Below are 21,172 nucleotides of genomic sequence, written 5' to 3'. Positions count from 1 at the left end.
GAATCCTGCAGTTCACGTGTCTGCAGGCTGCTTTGTGGTTTCCTGCAACATGAATGAAATGGTTAATAATCTCACAGTGAACAGTGTTTAATCTGGAGTTTCCAACATCAATATATCTGGATTCTTTAGTGGATTCACAGCTGCAGCCTGTCTGAAGGCTCCTATAGAAAGTTAAGTTAACATGATCGTATCTATGTTAAAGTCCACAGACTTGGCCTGAATTGATCTGTTATCAACAGGATATATTAGAACAAAATGTGAAGATTATAATATCAGAGGATGATTGGATGAACTCCTCGCCTTCAATTCAGTTTTTAAATGGAAACAAAGGGAGAAGGGCTGTTAAAAACGGCTGAAGAGACTGTGGAGGCGAATCGTTTCACATCTGCAGGAACTGTTCGGTTATCCAGACTTAATGATGAACTCAGACATGATTTTTAGGCTGAAACATGAACAAAGTTACTTCCACTAACTTACTAAGAATGTAAAGAAAATGTCTTGCAAGGAAGAAAGAATGACTTTCTCCTTAATTCATAAAATGCAGAGTTTATTAAGTTCTGGTTTTATTGATTCTGGTGACACTATAAAACCAGAAGCTGTGAGCTGTTGGTAGGTAACATGAATGGAAAGTAAACTACTGTATTTCCCTGCTGTGCGGTAGCTAGAATTGGACCTGGGATTTCTGTACAAGCCTGGCTCCCACAAAGGACTTTAACGATGGTGGAATACCACCTTAAAGTAAAAAAAGATCAGACTTGGAAGGCATGCATGGTCCTCTCCTTTGGGATTCATTGTTGACTCGGCTTATTTCACGTGTCTGTGCTCCTGAAAGCTGTTCACTCGTCTATTTTCTCCTTATTCACCAGGATTATTTGAAGAACTTCTGGCCGGAGCTGCAGGCGGCTCATGAGCTCTACAGCTCCATTTCTCAGGCGCTGCAGGAGAAGGAGGGCGAGGACACTCAGAGAGAGTTCGCTGAACATCTGCCCGCTGAAGTCCTGGAGGCTGGCATCAAGTCTGGACGCTACATTCAGGTACAAATCCAGCAGGCTGCATGTTCTCCGAGGAGATAAATGAGCAAAAGACTTGTTTCTGCTTTTAAAAACATCCAGGAACTTTCAAGAAATTTGATTATTACATGAGATCCTTCCCCAAGTGGAGGAGTTCCAGTATCTCGGGGTCTTGTTCACAGTGAGGGACGAATGGAGCGTGAGATTGACGGCGGATCGGTGCAGCGTCTGCAGTGTTGCTGCACCGACCCGTCGCTGTGAAGAAGGAGCTGAGCCAGAAGGAGAAGCTCTCTATTTACTGGTCAGTCTACGTTCCCATCCTCACCGATGGTCACGAGCTGTGGGTAGAGACCGAAAGAACGAGATCGTGAATACAAGCGGCTGAAATGGGTTTCCCTTAGAGATAGGGTGAGAAGCTCAGTGATCCGGGAGGGGCTCGGAGTAGAACCGCTGCTCCTCCGCATCGAGAGGAGTCAGATGAGGTGGCATCTGGACGCCTCCCTGGGGAGGTGTTCTGGGCCCGTCCCACTGGGAGGTGACCCCGGGGAAGACCCAGGACACGTTGGAGAGACTATGTCTCTCGGCTGGCCTGGGAACGCCTCGGGGTCCCCCCGGAAGAGCTGGAGGAAGTGGCCGGGGACGGGGAGGTCTGGGTTTCTCTGTTAAAGCTGCTGCCCCCGGGACCCGACCCCCGGAGAAGCGGTAGATGATTGATTGATTGATTGATGGATTGATGGATTAAGGAAGATAAGGAAGCAGCCAAAGAGAAGAGTTTTCACATGTAGCTAAAATATAAAGTAATGCTCAATAATGCAGGTTGTGAGTTATTAGGTCAAATGATAACTCTTGCATCTTGCTTCCTGTTTTCTCAGGGTACTCTGAATGTGAGTAAGCACCGAGCTCAGAATGAAGCTTTCATCATGAATGGGGGTTTGACCAATAAGAAGACAGGTGCAGAATCTGCAGCAACATCCCATTTCCTGTTGTCACCTTCACCGTCTGCACGCCATTCACCGGCTCCTGGTTTCTTTGTCTTTGCAGAGCTGAGTGGGGGGGTGTTGGTGTGTGGTGGCAAGAACCGGAACAGAGCCGTGCACGGCGACATGGTTGTGGTGGAGCTGCTGCCCAAAAGTGAGTGGAGAGGGAAGGTGACCGCCCTGACTGAGGGGCAGGGAGACGAGAAGAACGGCGAGGATGACGACACTAAAGCCATGCCGACAGGTGGGAGCCTCCATGCTCACCGAGCTCCACTGGCCTGTTTGTTTGCTTTATGTTTCTGTATTTATCAGAGGCTTTTATCCAAAGCGACTTACAAATGAAGATATAACAAGCTAACAGTAAACTCCATCGAAGGAACCCAGGAGTCCGACTCTGTCAGAGGTGACAGAGTAGATGATGCTTGATGATGTCACAAAACCTGCAGAATTCAGTGAAATTCACTTTCATCAATCCGGTTTTAGCCCCTGAGCCTGAGGCCATAGTCCTTCTGTAACTGCTCTGGCTGTTCTCCAGCAACAAGATGATTTAATCCACACAGCAGATTTGTGTTTTTCACATCTCTGAGTGAAATGTGAGACTGTTCAGGGTCAGAAATACTCAAAACAAACCAACAAATCTGCCACAATCAGCCGCATCTTTGGCAGATAAATTAATAATTAAGTCTTTTATTTCTGTAATTATCTGTCGAATTGTAAAACAAGACGGTTGAAGTTTACATAAACATTTAATCAATTAGCAGATACTTTAATCCAGAGTGACTCTACACTGGCTGAGCGATTTTATCGATATTGTGATATATATCGATATTTTGTTACTCGATATAGTATCGATTTTTCAGCCGCGAGTATCGATTTAAATAAAAATAATAATAATTTGTTTCATATAAATGTTATATAAAGTGCACAGCTCAGTGGTTTTGATGGCTTTTCTGTTTATAAAATGTAATTTATTGTTTGAGCTCCTTCTCAAACATTAAAAAAGATGGTTTGTGATTGGAGAATTTGGATTTTGAAGCAAGTAAAACAAGCAGGTTGATGATGTAATATTAACAACATAAACATGAGTCTGCGTACGCTGAAGACACGTTTGGGACATGTTTGTTTGTTTCTGATTGTCTGGCGGTGTTTTCCTTCCGGGTCAAAGGTCGGACCACCGGTCCAATCAGCAACGATTCATGTCAAATCACACTGTCCCTTTAAAATCTTTCAGAAAATGATGCAAGTGTGTTAAATCTAATCGATTCGTTGGCTGAATGCCGTGTATTTTATCGTATTGTGATATTAATGTATCGCTACAGCTCTACTACACACACTGCTCCGATGGATCTGCTGCAGCTTTGCAGTTTATTTTATCCATTTACAAAGTAACTTCATGTAATTAACCAACTGGGTCCCTCCGTTGGTCCCAGGATTGTCGTCTAGCAGCTCCTACACCACGCCTAAGACAATCCAAACTCTGTTCATGTGTCGTCCCACGATGGTGGAATGACCTACCGAGCGCTACCAGAACAGGGGCGTCCCTGTCTATCTTCAAGAAGCTCCTGAAAACCCAGCTCTTCAGAGAGCATCTCCTATCCCAGCACTTACCTTGTACTTCCCTACCCCCTCTATCTCTGCTCTTTATCTTTCTGCACTTCCTTCTATGCCTGCACCCTATCTCTGCTCTGTCCCCTCTGACAGAGTCGGACTCCTGGGTTCCTTCTATGTAGCTTATTGTTAGCTTTTATAAAGCTGTTATATCTTCATTTGTAAGTCGCTTTGGATAAAAACGTCTGATAAATACAGAAACATAAACATAAAACTTAAAATATTATGTTTGCTTAAAATGCCACATGGACCTGACAGCTGAACCATGAGCCACAGTTAAGCATCAGGCCATTTCTGACCATCCTGGAACAGTTAACCTTAGCCTTAACTCCTTTACACATCATTTAAAGCTGCTATAAACGGTCATCGATGGCGACTGTTCCTGTGCTGCGTATGTAGAAAAGAAGGAGAATCGCTTCCAGTAGCTACAAGAAAGATGAAACGATACCTGTGGTCCAAAAGCACCAAAAGAGAGGGGCCCCAGCTCAGAGCTTTGGGGCACCCCGAGGTCCCGTCAGGACAATGATGCAGAGACCAGACAGGATTCAAACTGAACACTTTCTCTAATGTCTGTTATTAAAACCCACAGGCCGCGTTGTGGGGATCCTGCAGAGGAACTGGAGGGACTATGTGGTGACTTTCCCCACCAGGGACGGGACTCAGTCCCAGAGCAGGAACTCCCAGCGCATCCTGGCCATACCGTGGGACCGTCGCATCCCCAAGATCCGCATCAGCACCCAGCAGGCTGACGCTCTGCAGGTCTGCGTTACGCTCTGCTGAGCTCAGAGCCTCGCTTCGAGTCCACCTCCGGTTAAATGTGCTCTTCTTGCTTGTCTTATGGTTGAGCTTCTCTTTGTAGAACTAGCAGATAACAGCAGGGATCAAAGTGCTGTCGGAGCAGTTCTGGCTTTTCTCTGCATTTTTTCTGCTTTTAAATGAAAATATGATTTATTTAATGTGTGTGCGTGATTCAGAACACAAATTATGCTAAAAAGGAGTTTTTTTCGACAGGTTTTTGAGAGCATTTTGGCTCAATATGTGCCTCCTCTGTCCCTTCCCTCCCCTGTTTCCTCACCTAGGACCACAGAGTGGTGGTGCGCATCGATTCGTGGGAGAGCACGTCCCTCTATCCCAACGGTCACAGCGTCCGGGTTCTGGGTCCAGCTGGAGAGCTTGAGACTGAGGTCCAGACCGTCCTGGTAGAAAACTGCATCCACGTGCCTCCGTTCTCAGACGCTCAGGTCAGCAGTTACACACACTTGAAGACAGACAACCTCCCCAACAAGCCCAATAATACAGCTTCTTACAAGGTGGTAGCTAAGGTGTTACCGGGGGCTCACACCAAAGCGTTGTGAGCGACCACAGCCGCTCACGACGCTCACAACCCGCCGCTTGTACTTCTTCTGCCGCCGGAAGCAGCCAAAGGGGCGGGGCTTATATGTATAGCAACTAGCAGATGTATATAATAATCCATCCATACATCGGTTCCCTCTTTCACCATGGATCGTACTCTGGGCAGCCTTCTTTGTGTTTCTTTGTGTTTGCGCTCTGCCCTTTTCCGCTGTTTTCCGCCCTTTTTTCCACCTTCAGAATCCAGATCGGCCCTAATTGGCTGTCGTCGCGTCACTGCGCGTCACTGCTCATTTGCATAAAGTTGAGCCTTTCTCAACTCTTGAAGCTCACAACGCCGGCCGCTCATCGACGCCAGCTTACATTGAAAATGAATGGCATCTGGCCGCTCACGCTGCTTTTGGTGTGAGCCCCCGCTTATAAACACTTGAAGACAGACAACCTCCCCAACAAGCCCAATAATACAGCTTCTTACAAGGTTTCGGTTTCCTCTTCAGGAAACAGATTTTAATGGGATTGTTTTTCACCTCCTGCGACTCTTTTTTGAAAAACTATCCGACTCTTAAGCTCCTGGATGTCCCACAGACCGCATCAAACACTGAAAATAGCTTCATTTTTTCACGGAGAATGTTGAATAGCTTTTCCTGCTCCTGCTCAACACTTTGCTGAATAACCGTAACGCGAGCTCACGTCTTTATTTTTCTTGTACATTTACCATCCTGTTCTGTGGCTGTTGGTCCTCAGCTGAGGGAGATGCCGGTAAACTCTCCCGAGAGGCCGTGGAAGATGGATCCCGCTCAGGTGGCAGAGCGGCGGGACCTCAGGGAGACCCACCTGGTGTTCAGCGTCGACCCGCGAGGCTGCGAAGACGTGGACGACACGCTGTCGGTGCGCAGCGACGGGAAGCTCCTGGAGCTGGGAGTCCACATTGCTGATGTCACTCACTTTGTCACCGAGGGCTCGCTAACGGACTTGGAGGCGCGGTCAAGGTAAGCAGCCAGAGGGATCAGAGCACAGGTCGGTTTCATTTCATGCCTATTCGGTCTGATTCTGAGTTCCAGCAAAATCAGAACCACAAACCTAGAAGCCGGAAGGAGAAGCTTTCAGGTTCCTGCTCCGTCTTTGTTCCAACCCTCACCTGTGGTCACAGATCTGGGTTCTGACCCAAAGAAGGAGGTCGTGGATACAAGCGGCTGAAATGAGTTTCCTTCAGAGGGGGGCGGGGCTCAGCCTTAGAGATAGGGGGAGGAGCTCCACCATCTGGGGCAGGAGCTCCATCATCCGAGGGGAGGAGCTCCACCATCCAGAGGGAGGAGCTCCACCATCCAGAGGGAGGAGCTACACCATCCAGAGGGAGGAGCTCCACCATCCGGAGGGAGGAGCTCCACCATCCGGAGGGAGGAGCTCCACCATCCGGGGGGAGGAGCTCCACCATCCAGAGGGAGCTTGGACTAGAGCCGCTGCTCCTCCACATTGAAAGGAGTCAGCTGAGGTGGTTCCTCTGGTTGGGACGCCTCCTGGTCGCCTCCCTTTGGAGGTTTTCAGGCTCATCCAACCAGACCTTGAACAAGCAAAAGAATGAATCAAGAATGTTTTCACTGAACATTCAACGATGCATTTTCTCTAAAAGCTGCACCAGGCTTCAGGGCTTCTCTTTCTCTGGAAATAGAAAAAACAAAGTGCTCCAACTTCCTGGAAAATAAATTACGTGATTTTCCTTTACTGTAGATTACAGCTTCATAACCTTTTTTACTAATTTTATAATATAAAAGCTCATCAGAGCTGTTTTGGACTGGTGTAAATAAATAAAAACTGAAAAAGGTAGATTTTTGTTAACAAATGTAAGTGTAGTAGTTTTGGTGCAATTACTTAAGCATCTATTGTTTGAATGATGCATTTGTTTAGAGGGAAAAAGGGATTTCTCACTGCTCTGTGCTTTATGGATGTTTCTGGAAAAATCTGGTGATAGTTTGACGGCCGTTTGGTTCCAATTCCAATAATCAGCCAATCAATCGGTGCATCCCTAATATTTTCCATCCCAACATTCAGACTTTCCTGTAATCTTTTAAGGTGGTCTGAGCAATAGTTCTCCAGCTTTATGAAGGCCCTTTAAAGTTTTCCTGCTTTTTCACTAATTTTCAGTCCAGTTCTTGTACCTGATGTGTTTTTTCTTTGTTAAGCCACTTAACTCTGACCTTTGAACCATTCAGGCAGAAAAAAGGCTCTTAACTCAAGGGATGAACCAGTGTTGTGTCGACACAGAACAGACAACTTAGCAAAGAAGCCATTTTAAACTGGATCTTTAGGCACTTTGTTACCAGCAGCCTGTCACAAAGACACATAATTTGTTCCCATTTCTTTAGCTGCATCTATGAAAAACAGCAAAGAAAACACAGTTTGACAGACATAAAATAGGATTTCTGCAGCAACAAGGTGATTCCCAAAGAGCTATTAGCTGAAAACTTGGCATATCTCAGCATGGTGTGCAGTGTGTCCTTAAAACATTTGAGGAAACTGGACAAGTGGAGGACAAAAGAAGAAGTGTCAGGCCTAAAAAACTATCTCCAGCAGATGAACAGGATCTGAAAGTGATGTCCTTAAGAAAGAGGAAAAAATCCAGCTGTGACCTGACAGGACCTGAGAGATGCATCTGGACCTTCAGCTGATCCATCTACTGTTGGCCCAAGCCTCATCAGAAATGGTCTCCATGGAAGGGTGGCTGTCAAGAAGCCGTTCTTAAGGAAGGGAAACAGGGAGAAAAGGCTGAGCTATGCCAAATGACACAAGAAGTGGACTGAAAATCAGTGGCAACAGGTCTTATGGAGGGATGAATCCTCCCCAGAGCCCGGACCTCAATAAATGAAACCTCATGAGGTCATAGGAGACTCTTTATTTATCCATGAAAGGTATTTTAATTTCCATCCTTGTAAAATGTGGCTCCTTTTCTCTCACCTCCCTCTAAGGGCCACCACCTACTACCTGGCAGACCGCAGGTACGACATGCTGCCTGCTGTGCTCAGCGCAGACCTGTGCTCGCTGCTGGGGGGAGTCGACAGGTCAGTGAACTCCACTTACCTCTGCTGCATGTTCTGGAAGTTGAAGCATGCATTCCTGGACACATCAAAGCATGTGGTTTCCTCTTAAATTCAGGTATGCAATGAGCGTTTTGTGGGAGCTGGATGCTCAAACCCTCGCTGTTAACGCGGTGTGGTACGGTCGCACGCTGATCCGCTCCAACTACCAGCTGCACTATGAGCTGGCTCAGGCGCTCCTCAACGGAGAGGAGGCAGAGGTACCGGAGCTGGCTCAGTCCGGCTCCGAGGAGAGGGACGCGAAGCTGGCTGAGCTCATCCAGGCGCTGGAGACGCTGACGCGCGTCGCCCGACATCTGCGAGCGCAGAGGGACCGAGGCGGGGCGCTGGAGCTGGAGGGGGTGGAGGTACCGTCAGTTTCTCCTCTTTTTAAGGCTGAAACGGTTTCAGAGGCAACACCACCTCTAAAGTTCCTGTTGTTACAGAGACATCTGCATCTTTTTACCTGAGACTGTGCTACACGACAGTCAGATTTAAACAGAAATCACTTCCCCAGGGAGGAGTGGAGGGAAAGTCCATTTAGCAACTAAAATAGTTTGCTTTTTGTAAAATATGCAATTATAAAAGGACACGAATATGTGATTCAGGGACAGAAAAGGTCAAAATTAAGAAAAAAATACTGTTGCATAACAGGAACATCAAGCAGAAAAGCTTCCAGATGAAAACTTAATGACAACATTACTGTTGTGCTTTTTCCTCACATCACTCACCAAGTTGTAATGATTTAGATTGTTTCCTGGATCATCTGGTAGAGTCAAGATGAAGCAGTCGGACAGATCCGAGTACAGCATCTCGTACTCTACCTGCTTCAAGAAAGGAAACGGCTGACATACAGCCACTTAAAGCTTGTTTTAGTTTCACCCAGCATCTTTTGGTTTTTTTGTTCTACGGAAAAGTGTCTTTACTTTAGGTTTTACCACCTGCATCTACTTCGTAGCTTTCCCTAAAATCTGTCTGCTGTGAAAGATCTGGGCGGCAGCATCAGTCGAGCGATGTTTTAACAGCTTGTTCCTCAGCAGAAAGCCGTTTATCTGACACCAGATCAGAAGGTGATTTCAGAGGGAATATTTAAATAAAGTTTGCGTAAATACTAGGGCCGGGACTTTAACGAGTTAATTAAGATTAATTAATTACGCAAAAATTAACTCATTTTAATCGCACTTATTTTTGCACGTTTCTCACTCAATGAGTTTCAGGCAGACCGATTATACTGGAGCACCAACTGACGGTCATGACTTCAGACAACAACAAACCACAGTGAACAATATTAAACATGAACGAAGAAGCTGATGAGACCGCTTTGGTTGGCCCCGTGGACGGGAAATATTGTTTTAAAAACAGATGGATGGGATGGTCGGTAGCTAGTTGTAGAGAGGTCCTCTGCTGTGGGTTCGAATCCCGCATCGGACGGCCTTTTACTGTGAGTTATTCCCCCTCTCTCTGCTTTCTGTCTCTTTTTATCTGTCCTGTCCATTAAAAGGCATAAAAAGATCAATTTAAAAAACAGATGGATGGGATGGTCGGTAGCTAGTTGTGGGCTGTGCAGCCGCCCCGTGTGGAGAGGCTACCGTCCTCTGCTGTGGGTTCGAATCCCGCATCAGACGGCCTTTTACTGCGTGTCATCCCAACCCCCCCCCCCCCCCCCCCCCCCCCCCCCTGCTTTCTGTCTCTTTTTATCTGTCCTGTCCATTAAAAGGCATAAAAAGATCAATTTAAAAACTGGACTGATGGATGGAAGCCGATAAAAGCACGGTTGGTTAAGTACCAGCTTGAAAAATAAAAACAATGTTTTGTTGCTTAAGCTTATGTATTCAGTCATTATTCAGTGGTATAAACTAAAATCCATCTGAAAAAAAATGCTTTTAACTGTTCTCAGATCAAATATTTGTATGCGATTAAAATGCGATTAATTTCGATTAATTAATTATAGCGCCTCTAATTAATTAGTTAAATTTTTTTAATCGAGTTCCGGCTCTAGTAAATACAGAGCTGGAACTCTTTGTGTTGTTAATCTAAGAGATGATCTTTAATCAGACGTCTTGCCTTGTTCAGACGCAGTGTGTTGTATTAATGTAGGTGTCATCGAGGAATAATAATTGTGCATAAAGTGAGCATTTATTTAACTTTCCGGGAGAGAGGCCTCTTCATCACATCACTGTTGTAACCAGGATTTCTTCTTGGGTTGTGGGAAAAACTAAATGTTTCAAATTGTAAGTGATCCAGAATAAACTGCTCTGTCTGACAAACCTGCACTTGACACCACAGAAAACCCAATTCAAGAGGCAGGCCTGGTTAGTTAGTGTGTTCAACTCTTTCTGATGTTTTTAAACTTGTAAATATACAGTTTAACTTTAGTTTAGCTGAAAAAGTCTCAGGGACATGTTGGGCACTACTTTCAGCAGTGGATTAATCCACGTCTGGTGATCTGGTCGGTATTTGTAGCATCAGAACGGTGTGTGTGGTGCTGTATTAAAGGTTTGTCCCGTTTCGTTACCTCCGGTCCTCAGGTGCGAGCCCAGCTGGACAAGGACAGGAACATCACGGCGCTGGTCCCCCGTCAGCCCCTGGAGGTCCATGAAACCGTGGCAGAGTGCATGATTTACGCCAACCACTGGGTGGCGCGCAAGATCCAGGAAGCCTTCCCTTATCAGGCCCTGCTGAGGCGTCACCCGCCTCCACGGCAGGAGCTGTTCAGCCAGCTGGTGGAAACGGCCACGGCCCGCGGGTTCACCGTCGACACCAGGTTCGGATATTAAAACCGGTTCCTCAGTCCTGGGGTACTGTGCATGCAGCTGGGGACGGAAACATCTCTGAACTCTTTATTCTGCTCCCGCAGGACCAACAAAACTTTAGCAGATTCTCTGGACCGAGCCGTGGATCCACAGGACCAGCTGGTGAACAGGCTCCTCAGAATAATGGCCACCCAAGCCATGTCACAGGCTCTGTACTTCTCCACCGGTGCTGAGCCTCAGGACCAGTACTACCACTACGGTAATTTAGACGTCGTTTATCCTCAGCTTTTATAGGCTTTTCCTTTTGCTAAGTTGTCTGTTCTGTGTCGACACAACACTGGTTCCTCCCTTGAGTTAGGAGCCTTTTTTCTGCCTGAATGGTTCATAGGTCAGAGTTAAGTGGCTTAAAGAAGAAAAAACACATCAGGTACAAGAACTGGGCTGAAAATGAGTGAAAATAGAGAAATATCGTGCAGACCAGTTTAAAAGATTACAAGAAAGTCTGACTGTTTAGAAGGAAAATACACAGAAATAAGGGCTGGATCCTGATTAAACAATTAAGGACATCACTTTCAGATCCTGTTCATCTGCTGTAGATAGTTTTTTAGGCCTGACACTTCTTCTTTTGTCCTCCACTTGTCCAGTTTCCTCAAATGTTTTAAGGACACACTGCACACCATGCTGAGATATGCCAAGTTTTCAGCTAATAGCTCTTTGGGAATCACCTTGTTGCTGCAGAAATCCTATTTTCTGTCTGTCAAACTGTGTTTTCTTTGCTGTTTTTCATAGATGCAGCTAAAGAAATGGGAACAAATGATGTGTCTTTGTGACAAAGTGCCTAAAGATCCAGTTTAAAATGGCTTCTTTGCTAAGTTGTCTGTTCTGTGTCGACACAACACTGGTTCATCCCTTGAGTTAGGAGCCTTTTTTCTGCCTGAATGGTTCAAAGGTCAGAGTTAAGTGGCTTAAAGAAGAAAAAACACATCAGGTACAAGAACTGGGCTGAAAATGAGTGGAAATAGAGAAATATTGCGCAGACCAGTTTAAAAGATTACAAGAAAGTCTGACTGTTTAGAAGGAAAATACACAGAAATAAGGGCTGGATCCTGATTAAACAATTAAGGACATCACTTTCAGATCCTGTTCATCTGCTGTAGATAGTTTTTTAGGCCTGACACTTCTTCTTTTGTCCTCCACTTGTCCAGTTTCCTCAAATGTTTTAAGGACACACTGCACACCATGCTGAGATATGCCAAGTTTTCAGCTAATAGCTCTTTGGGAATCACCTTGTTGCTGCAGAAATCCTATTTTCTGTCTGTCAAACTGTGTTTTCTTTGCTGTTTTTCATAGATGCAGCTAAAGAAATGGGAACAAATGATGTGTCTTTGTGACAAAGTGCCTAAAGATCCAGTTTAAAATGGCTTCTTTGCTAAGTTGTCTGTTCTGTGTCGACACAACACTGGTTCATCCCTTGAGTTAGGAGCCTTTTTTCTGCCTGAATGGTTCATAGGTCAGAGTTAAGTGGCTGAATTGTGCTGCTTTTTCTGTCTCGTAGGTCTGGCTCTGGACCGCTACACACACTTCACTTCACCCATCCGTCGGTACGCCGACATCGTGGTCCACCGCCTTCTAACCGCAGCCCTGGAGGTGGAACGAGGGGCGGGTCCAGCTAAAGCACCAGCCAGTAACAAGGAAGTGGAGGAAATGGCTCAGCACATCAACAACAAGAACAGGGTCAGAGCTGGGTTTTTTTGTTCTGTGAAGCTATGATTCGCTGCTTCCTGAAGGAAATGAATCTTCTGTCCTCTCTGTGACGCTTCCAGGCAGCTCAGCGAGCCCAGAATTTGTCCACCGGGTTGTTTCAGTGCCTCTACTTTAAAGAAAGAGATCCTCAGACAGACCCACGCTGCGTCGCCGATGCTGTCGTCTACTCCATCAGAGATAACGGCGTGTTGGTGTTCGTCCCAGAGTAAGGAGCTGATCTTTAAATCTCTGCAGCAAAAGATGACAGTCAGCTGTGTGCTCATTTTTAAATAGTGCAACCAAAGCCTGACGGCAGGTGTGTTGTGTCCAGGTATGGTGTGAAGGGGCCGGTCTACGTGAAGAATAAGGAGGGTCAGGTGGTGTCAGCGGCGCCAGACGGCAGCTGCGAGTGGCAGAGCGGCTCCGTGCGACGATACGCTGACCGCATCACCACCAGCTCCAGCTGCGGCACCTCCACCATCAGCCTGTTCGACCACATCACCGTGAGTCTCAATCAGTAATGTTCAGGAAAACACATTTTCTACCCTAAAACCGAGTTATTCAGCAGACACTTTCATCTGAGCAGGTGAAGTAGTGTTCAGATGCTCTGGTAGCTGGTCCCATCAGTGTGGAGCCACTAATGAACAGTCTGGACTGAGACGGCCATGTTTGTAGGGATGCCAGAACCAGACGAGGTCCCTGAGAGGAGCACAGAGGTCCAGGAGCATCAGAATATATGGAGTTAGGAGGAGAGGCTTGATTTGGATTCAGGCAGCATGCTGCGAGATAATCAGGGTCTGTACAGACAGACCCAGCATGGTCAGAGGAGAACTCGGGACCGATTGGCCCGGATGAACAAGCTTTCAGTCTTAAAGGGGTTTAGTTGAAGGTGGAGTTTCTTCATCCATGTGGATATATCTGAGAGAGGAGCTGAGATTAATGACCATGACGGGTACAGCTGGGAGAAAGAATCTGCAAAGAAATTTTATGAGAAGCCATGAAAAAGGACGTCCAGACCCAAGGAAGTGGTGTAGATTGCAAATAGAAGGAGCCCCAACAGGGAGCCTTGGGAAACCCCTCTAAAAAGTGATGGGAAGTGGCTGTTTGTTGCAGTGTGACTTTATGCTTTCTGATCACAAACATCTCATAACTTCTGTGTTGTTAATAGATCGGGTTCAGATGCTGAATCAATCAAACCAAAAACCTTTTCATTGTTCTTTTTCAGGTTCGTATTTCTGTCCACTCCACAAGTTGCCACGCTGACACTCTGAACATGGAGGTCATCAGAAACCAACCTCACCGCAGCACGGCGCCCCAACAGCCTCGCTCTCAGGGCTGCAGCCAGCTGGTGCAGGAGGTGGTGCGGCTGGCCGAGGAGGCGCAGCAGCAGGCGGCCCAGCGACCCAAACTCTCCAGGGAGGAGAAAGAGTTCCGCCAGAGCAAAACTCCAAATCTGTACTCTCTGCTGGAGGAGGTCCGCGAGCTGGCCCTGATGGACCTGGAAACCGTCTCACGGCTCTGCGCCACAACGGCTTAGAGGAGCTGCAACTTGGGCTCAAAGGCGGGCCGAGGATCACGTGATGAACATCTACGGAAATATACGAACGTAATGTCTGCATCGACTCAGCCACAAGTCCAAGATTCTTTTAAATGGTGACACCAGACTTTATGTCTGACCTTCAGCCGGAGAAAAGCTGACTTCCAGCTGCAGGTTACATCACTGGACTAAACAAAACAGGAAAAAAAAACTGAATATAACTGTTGTTTATATAAAATAATCGTCATTTCACTGGATTCTGAGATGCTGTCTTAAAAATGTTTCGATTCTGCTGCTCCAAAGATGAGGAGAGACTCTGAGACTGTGATTTAAAGTCACAGTAACACCAGAAATGTTCCAGTTATGGGCAAAATGTTTGATTAGACTACTTTAATTTCCTGCTGACACATTTCAACTGAATACATGAAATCTCTGATAATCAATCATGGATTGATGAAAGTGGAAGAATTATGAGCATGAAGAGTTAATGGAGCATCTCAGTGTTTTACTGCTCTGTGGACAAACACCATATATAAAACTGTCTAAAAGGAGGTTGAACATCTTCCAGAATTAATGCTGTGAAAGTTACATTTAAAAGGAACTTTTTATTACTGTTTAGTTTTTTTATATACATATAAAAACTTGTAAAGACTTTGGCTGTTCTCTGGTTTATAAAAACAAAAAAATTATGAAGTTCGTCCAGAATTGTCCACAGAAACATTATTAATCACATCTCTGAGTGCTGACTTTCAGAAAATCAATCAGAAATCTGCTCATCCTGAAACCTTAGAGCAGAAATATCAATGGACCTCCATCAAAATGATCTGAGTAACAGAAGCTGCGAAAGTCGTTTATGAGGAAAAACAAGCTTTTGGCTCATTAAAAATGAGGATTTGCAGCTTTTTTCTCAGGTATCGCTCAGATTTTGCGTGTTAATTGAATTAAACAGTAAAACTCTGAGCTGGAAACTGTTGTAGAACTGTGAGGAGAATCTGCAGCTGGTAATTTCAGCCTTACAGTTACATCCCAAACCTCAACAGGAATCATCAGTGTCTCGTTATATATACACACCACGATCAACATCTTTGCCATGAAGCAGCAGCCGGGAGGACAGCAGAACTGTCCCTTTACAGGCTCATTTCCTGCCAGCGTCATTCTTCCTCCTCACAGCCGTTCCCGAGTCGATGTTCAGGACTGGCGCTGCTCCTCTCCTCGCTCTGACAAGTCTCAGCCGGAGGCTCAGAGTCTGCAGGTGGAGGCTGGGTGGTGCTGCTGGAAGGATCTGGGTCCAAGTCTTCCATCTTCTCATCCCGATCAGTGGAGTCGTTGAGGATGTTTGCTGAAGAAACAGAGGAGGGTTCGTTTCTCAGCGAGGGCGAGTCGGCGGTTTGGGAGCCTGAAGGATCTGGAGAGGAAGAAAATAATCCGCGGGGATCAATTCCTATCAGCTAAAACATCTTAGAAGTGTTTTAATTCAGCATCAGTTGCTCCACTTTCGGTCTTATGTTCATTTTCGTGCAACTGCAAATGATAAATCTCCCAAAAACTTGAATGAACTCTGGATCTTTCATCATTCGTAGGAGATAAAACCATGAAATACTTTAATCTTATGATGTGGCGTCAACCAGCGGCACAAACTGCACATTGCAGGCAGCTCCTTCCTACCCTCAAACTTTGGTGTCTTCTAAAATGGAAGAAGGCCCAATACTGTGGAGAACATTATTCAAAATGTCCCTCCTGGGCTCCTGTACAAAGTGGCAGAGCGGTAAGGAAAGCAGCTGGCTGTGTTTTTGGAAACATTTCTTTCTCAGGAAACAAAAAGCAAGAGGACTCCCGGGGCGCTTTGGGACAGTTTCAGACCCAGAAATGTACATTGAGATGAAATGAGTCGGGAGCAGAGAGGTTCACAAACTTTGACAGGAACAGATTTGTCACTGAGCTAACAGAGACCCTCTCACCTGTTTCCTGCTGCTGCTGGCGTGCGAGCCTCCTCTCCAGGGCTCGCTGTCTGTTCAGCTCCATGCGTCTGCGCTGCTCCTCGGTCAGGGACGGAGTGGCGGGGGCCGGAGTCGAGTGGACCGGCCCTTTGAGGTCGTCGAAGCTGGCTCTGCTGACTGGATCAGGATCCCTGAAAACTTGAGGTTCAGGTGGGGCTTCCTCTTCACCTACACCCAAAAGTTTTGACACAATGTTGAATATTCTGCACTAACATTAGTCCTACTCACTGCCATAGTTACTATTGCTACAGCCTGCTGCTCTGCAGCGTGCTGCTACATATTAATGAGGTTTCTGCAGTTTCGCTACAGATTAATGAGGTTTCTGCAGCGTGCCGCTACATATTAATGAGGTTTCTGCAGTTTCGCTACAGATTAATGAGGTTTCTGCAGCGTGCCGCTACATATTAATGAGGTTTCTGCAGAGTACAGCTACACATTAATGAGGTTTCAGCAGAGTGTTGCTACATATTATTGAGGTTTCTGCAGTGTTGCTACATATTAATGAGGTTTCTGCAGTGTTGCTACATATTAATGAGGTTTCTGCAGTGTTGCTACATATTAATGAGGTTTCTGCAGAGTACAGCTACACATTAATGAGGTTTCTGCAGAGTACAGCTACATATTAATGAGGTTTCTGCAGTGTTGCTACATATTAATGAGGTTTCTGCAGTGTTGCTACATATTAATGAGGTTTCTGCAGTGTTGCTACATATTAATGAGGTTTCTGCAGAGTACAGCTACACATTAATGAGGTTTCTGCAGAGTACAGCTACACATTAATGAGGTTTCAGCAGAGTGTTGCTACATATTATTGAGGTTTCTGCAGTGTTGCTACATATTAATGAGGTTTCTGCAGTGTTGCTACATATTAATGAGGTTTCTGCAGTGTTGCTACATATTAATGAGGTTTCTGCAGTGTTGCTACATATTAATGAGGTTTCTGCAGTGTTGCTACATATTAATGAGGTTTCTGCAGAGTACAGCTACACATTAATGAGGTTTCTGCAGTGTTGCTACATATTAATGAGGTTTCTGCAGTGTTGCTACATATTAATGAGGTTTCTGCAGTGTTGCTACATATTAATGAGGTTTCTGCAGAGTACAGCTACACATTAATGAGGTTTCTGCATTGCCGCTACATATTAATGAGGTTTCTGCATTGCCGCTACATATTAATGAGGTTTCTGCAGTGCCGCTACATATTAATGAGGTTTCTGCAGTGCCGCTACATATTAATGAGGTTTCTGCAGTGCCGCTACATATTAATGAGGTTTCTGCAGAGTACCGCTACATATTAATGAGGTTTCTGCAGTTTCGCTACATATTAATGAGGTTTCTGCAGTGCCGCTACATATTACATAAACATACACCCCCACTCATATTTAAATGTCCCGCAGCACGTTGAACCTCGACCAGACGCTTCATGGAGCCATGAACAAGCTTCTGGTATAATTGTGGCTGGAAATTTGACCACTCTTCTTGGCACAGTTGGTAGATTTAAATTCAAATTGGTTTCCCCGCTTTTAAGCATCGTCCACAGATTTTCAACTGGGTTGAAGTCGGGGCTTCGGGTGCGTCTTTCTACAAGCTTAGTGTTAGCTTAGCCTGTTTTATCTACTATCCATGTTTGGGGTCATTGTCCTGTTGGAACGCCCAACTGTGTCCAAGCTCCAACCATCCAGGTGGTGATTCGAGGTTAAGTTGAATTTAGAAACGGCCCCAGAGCACTTTGAGGCATTTATGCCTATGATGACTGTGTATAAACCTCTGACCAAACTGCTAAATAACACTTTCATTTCTTACCGTCCATGAAGTCTTCGTGTGTCAGTGGCATGTCCAGTCGGATCCGTTTCAGACAAGTCTGCACAGGATACAAATCTGTTAGAAACAAACAGTTCCTGCACACCTCATGGAAACACTCAGCAGCTTCAACTCACCTGCACTTCCTTTTTGCTGCCGAGCTTTTCCACCTTATCAATAAAATCTTCAAACTGCAGTTTGGGGTACAGCCTGTGGGCCCAGTTCTCCATCTTCTGCATCAGCAGCCGCAGGTCCTCGGCCTGATCGGACCAACAAATATCAGGCAGTGTTGGTGAGAAGCAGCCGACATGGAAAGCTGCAGCTGGAACGTCTGCGAGCAGCTCTTACCTCGTGTCCTTTGCCTTTAAAACGGACATCACTGAACATAGTGCGCAGAGCCGGAAGTCCTTTTTCTGAAATCAGCCTGAAGAAAGACAGAATATGCATGAGAGATTCTGATGATACAGGCTGTTAGCAGCTCAGTCAAACTCACACAAGCTGTTTTATTTCACCTATTAGGACCTCAAGCTTCATTTAAAAACTAAATCTAAAAACTCAAAGCAAACGTTAACTTTTCAGCCAGTGAAGAAACGGAGTGAAACTTTTAGCTTTTATTGTAAACGAATGGCTTTGCCCTGAATGTTTATCAAAGTTTTTTAAAAATCACAGTAGTTTGTGTGCCTCAAACGTTCATTCAACACATGCGCTGCTCCCGGTTTGAAAGGGAGGGACTTATGTTAGAATATGTTTATGTTTCTGTATTTATCAGACGCTTTTATCCAAAGCAACTTACAAATGAAGATATAACAGCTCTATAAAAAGCTAACAATAAACTACATAGAAGGAACCCAGGAGTCCGACTCTGTCAGAGGGGACAGAGTAGAGATAGGGTGCAGGCATAGAAGGAAGTGCAGAAAGATAAAGTGCAGAGATAGAGGGGGGAGGGAAGTACAAGGTAAGTGCTGGGATAGGAGATGCTCTCTGAAGAGCTGGGTTTTCAGGAGCTTCTTGAAGATAGACAGGGACGCCCCTGTTCTGGTAGCGCTCGGTAGGTCATTCCACCATCGTGGGACGACACATGAACAGAGTTTGGATTGTCTTAGGCGTGGTGTAGGAGCTGCTAGACGACAATCCTGGGACCAACGGAGGGACCCAGTTGGGACAGAAGCCTTTGCAAGAGGGTATGATGGGTAAAGCTGCAAAGCTTCAACTGTTGGCGCCTAAAGACGAAGGAACTGCTGCAACCAACACTGAAGAACTGGTGTTTTTGTTTGGAACATTTTTGAATGAGCTCCCAAATCTTCCCCTGATCACCTGAGTGTGGTGCAGATATGAGCTAAAGGTAAAGAAGAAAAACCTGAACTGTATATGTAACTATGGCAACTTTAAGGTTAAACAGAATAAGGAATAGAAACAGACCAATCAGGATCATTTAATCTAATCAACTCAAGGACATTTCTTCTCTGTGCCATCAGCAGTAAAAACTGTACCAGTTGAATAATCCACTCGTGGTTATGATGTAATAAATTCAAATAAGAAGCTAAACAAATCTCTGAAGCTCTCTGGATTGGGTTAATTCATCCTGTGTGGTGTGAATGTCTGAGGCACCTCTGAGAGTCCAGTTTGGGTTGTGGCCTCCTCACTCCTTTCCTTTTAGCAGCTGGAACATCAGCCAGCCTGGACACCTCACCTTCATCCCCTGCAGCAAACACACCACATGACAACAGGACAGGTGAACTTCACTTCCTCACAGTTTGAGGTGATTCTCAACTTGAAGACTGAAAGACTCTGACAGCAGGCTCTCACCATCAGCGAACGGATCTCCGTCTTCCTGACCTCCTCCCTGACCCGGGGAGTGAGGTGGAGGGAGCGGAGGGAAGGCTTCGTCCTCCAAGCCGTCGTAGTCAGGAACATCGCTCAGGCCGTCTTCCTGCGGGTCGAGCATGGCGGCCAACTCCTGGAGGAAAATCAGCAGCTTTATCAGCCACAATCAGCTTTAAGAGCGTTTGTGTTAAAGCTAAATATGTATTCATGAATCTACTGAAGATGCAGAACCCTCCATGATGTCTGAGACATGTTTTCATTAAGTTCCCGCTCTGCTACTTAGTGTAAAACTCTAAAATCAAACATGAATAAAGGGCACATTCATTTAAAGTCATTTTCAGTAGAAGTCCCAACACTTTTTATTCACAGTCCACCTCATTTCAGGGCTCCATAATGTTTGGGACAAAGTAATGGTGGGTATGTTAAAGCATTTTAAGGGATTTTGCATATCCCTTACACACATACCTTATAGAGGGAACTGTATATCATTTACATCGGCATTTAAAAGCCCATTAGACTTGACAACTGCTGCACACAGTAGAACAAAAGATGTTTACACTCAAACCTTTTGTCATTTAGACTTTATATGTTGCAAATCTGAGACATTTGTGTTCACATGTTGTGTGTTGTCTTTCTGGGAGAAGGATACTTTCTCAGCTGCTCTTTTTTCCAATCTTATCAGAATCACAGATCTAAAAAACGCACGGTGTAAGTTAGTTACATGAAGTAAACCTATTTGTCTTCATTGGACCACCTTTACTGTTTTGGTGTTTTCATAAATTTATACCTGTAAAAGTTTAAAAGTCTACTTCATATGGCTCTTGCTCTAAAATAAATGCATATTTTGGTATCTATTTAAGTGAAATAACATATTTATTACTATCTATCAATTTAAGCAATTGTTCTATATTTTGATGTATAAATAGTTAAACTCTGATCATCTTTTTTATTCAGTTTTGTATGAAAACTTCTCGAAAAAGCAAAAATTGTTCCTTTGTAATGGCGCTGACTAAACTGTAGGGGTCAGCAACACGGGCCGCTTTTACGACCACAGAAGAAGAAGTAGGAGGAAGGCGGCAAACTGCAAACAGGCGCTTCCAAAATCATGGCATAAAAATAAGAAGTGGAGCTGCAGGCACCCTTCATACTTTCTCACATAGACCATTAGAAACAGGACAGTGTTCTTCAAGAGGACTGTCATGTTTTTGACCGAGTCTAATGTAAATAATGAGTGATTTTAAGGTTCGTGGCTGCCGTTAATTAACTGTAAACAAGCCAAGCTAACAACGAGCAGCTGATAGATTCAGGACAAGTCAGCTGGCAAATAAAGCCAACAGCCGCCAGATAAACTGTTAAACATACAGAGAAAGCTAAAAAACAAGCCGAACCGAAGTTCATATTAACACACTGCTGTTTAAAACCAAACACCAAACTTTAATAACGTACCTGTTCACGAGCTGTTCGATGAGCGAATATATCAGCAGATGGAAGCTAGCGACAAT

The 21,172-nt window shown here is 45.2% G+C and overlaps 2 protein-coding genes across 2 annotated transcripts in view; one reads left to right on the top strand and one right to left on the bottom strand.

Moving 5' to 3' along the window:
* dis3l (DIS3 like exosome 3'-5' exoribonuclease) overlaps positions 1–14,703 on the top strand; it is a 22,883-nt gene extending 8,180 nt beyond the window's left edge. The window contains exons 5-18 of the mRNA XM_072379895.1: positions 867–1,034; positions 1,883–1,961; positions 2,052–2,231; positions 4,185–4,354; positions 4,675–4,836; positions 5,690–5,934; positions 7,909–8,001; positions 8,096–8,384; positions 10,545–10,780; positions 10,874–11,028; positions 12,325–12,503; positions 12,593–12,738; positions 12,844–13,015; positions 13,738–14,703. Coding sequence (XP_072235996.1) covers positions 867–1,034; positions 1,883–1,961; positions 2,052–2,231; positions 4,185–4,354; positions 4,675–4,836; positions 5,690–5,934; positions 7,909–8,001; positions 8,096–8,384; positions 10,545–10,780; positions 10,874–11,028; positions 12,325–12,503; positions 12,593–12,738; positions 12,844–13,015; positions 13,738–14,049 — 2,586 coding nt within the window. The 3' untranslated portion in view covers positions 14,050–14,703. The remainder of the gene's footprint in view (positions 1–866; positions 1,035–1,882; positions 1,962–2,051; positions 2,232–4,184; positions 4,355–4,674; positions 4,837–5,689; positions 5,935–7,908; positions 8,002–8,095; positions 8,385–10,544; positions 10,781–10,873; positions 11,029–12,324; positions 12,504–12,592; positions 12,739–12,843; positions 13,016–13,737) is intronic.
* On the bottom strand, positions 14,619–21,172 carry tipin (timeless interacting protein). Its single transcript, XM_072379905.1, has 8 exons — positions 21,117–21,172; positions 19,653–19,803; positions 19,455–19,545; positions 18,195–18,270; positions 17,984–18,106; positions 17,850–17,907; positions 16,008–16,214; positions 14,619–15,454 (listed from the first exon to the last, which is right to left on the bottom strand). The coding sequence occupies exons 2-8, from the start codon at positions 19,789–19,791 to the stop codon at positions 15,201–15,203; spliced, it is 948 nt and encodes a 315-aa protein (XP_072236006.1). The 5' UTR covers positions 19,792–19,803; positions 21,117–21,172; the 3' UTR covers positions 14,619–15,200.

Source organism: Leuresthes tenuis, unplaced genomic scaffold (assembly GCF_036924035.1).
Source record: "Leuresthes tenuis unplaced genomic scaffold, fLeuTen1.0.hap1 SCAF_2, whole genome shotgun sequence".
NCBI classification, from domain to species: Eukaryota; Metazoa; Chordata; class Actinopteri; order Atheriniformes; family Atherinopsidae; genus Leuresthes; species Leuresthes tenuis.
The sequence above is the reverse complement of the archived record's forward strand: the minus strand, read 5'-3'. Positions and strand labels throughout refer to the sequence as shown.

Coding starts and splice junctions, on each gene's coding strand:
- tipin (XM_072379905.1), bottom strand. CDS start 19,791: ATGCTCGACCCGCAGGAAGACGGCCTGAGCGATGTTCCTGACTACGAC. Junction 19,546..19,652: donor CGGAGATCCGTTCGCTGATG/GTGAGAGCCTGC, acceptor TGTTTGCTGCAG/GGGATGAAGGTGAGGTGTCC. Junction 18,271..19,454: donor CCCAAACTGGACTCTCAGAG/GTGCCTCAGACA, acceptor GTCTTTCTTCAG/GCTGATTTCAGAAAAAGGAC.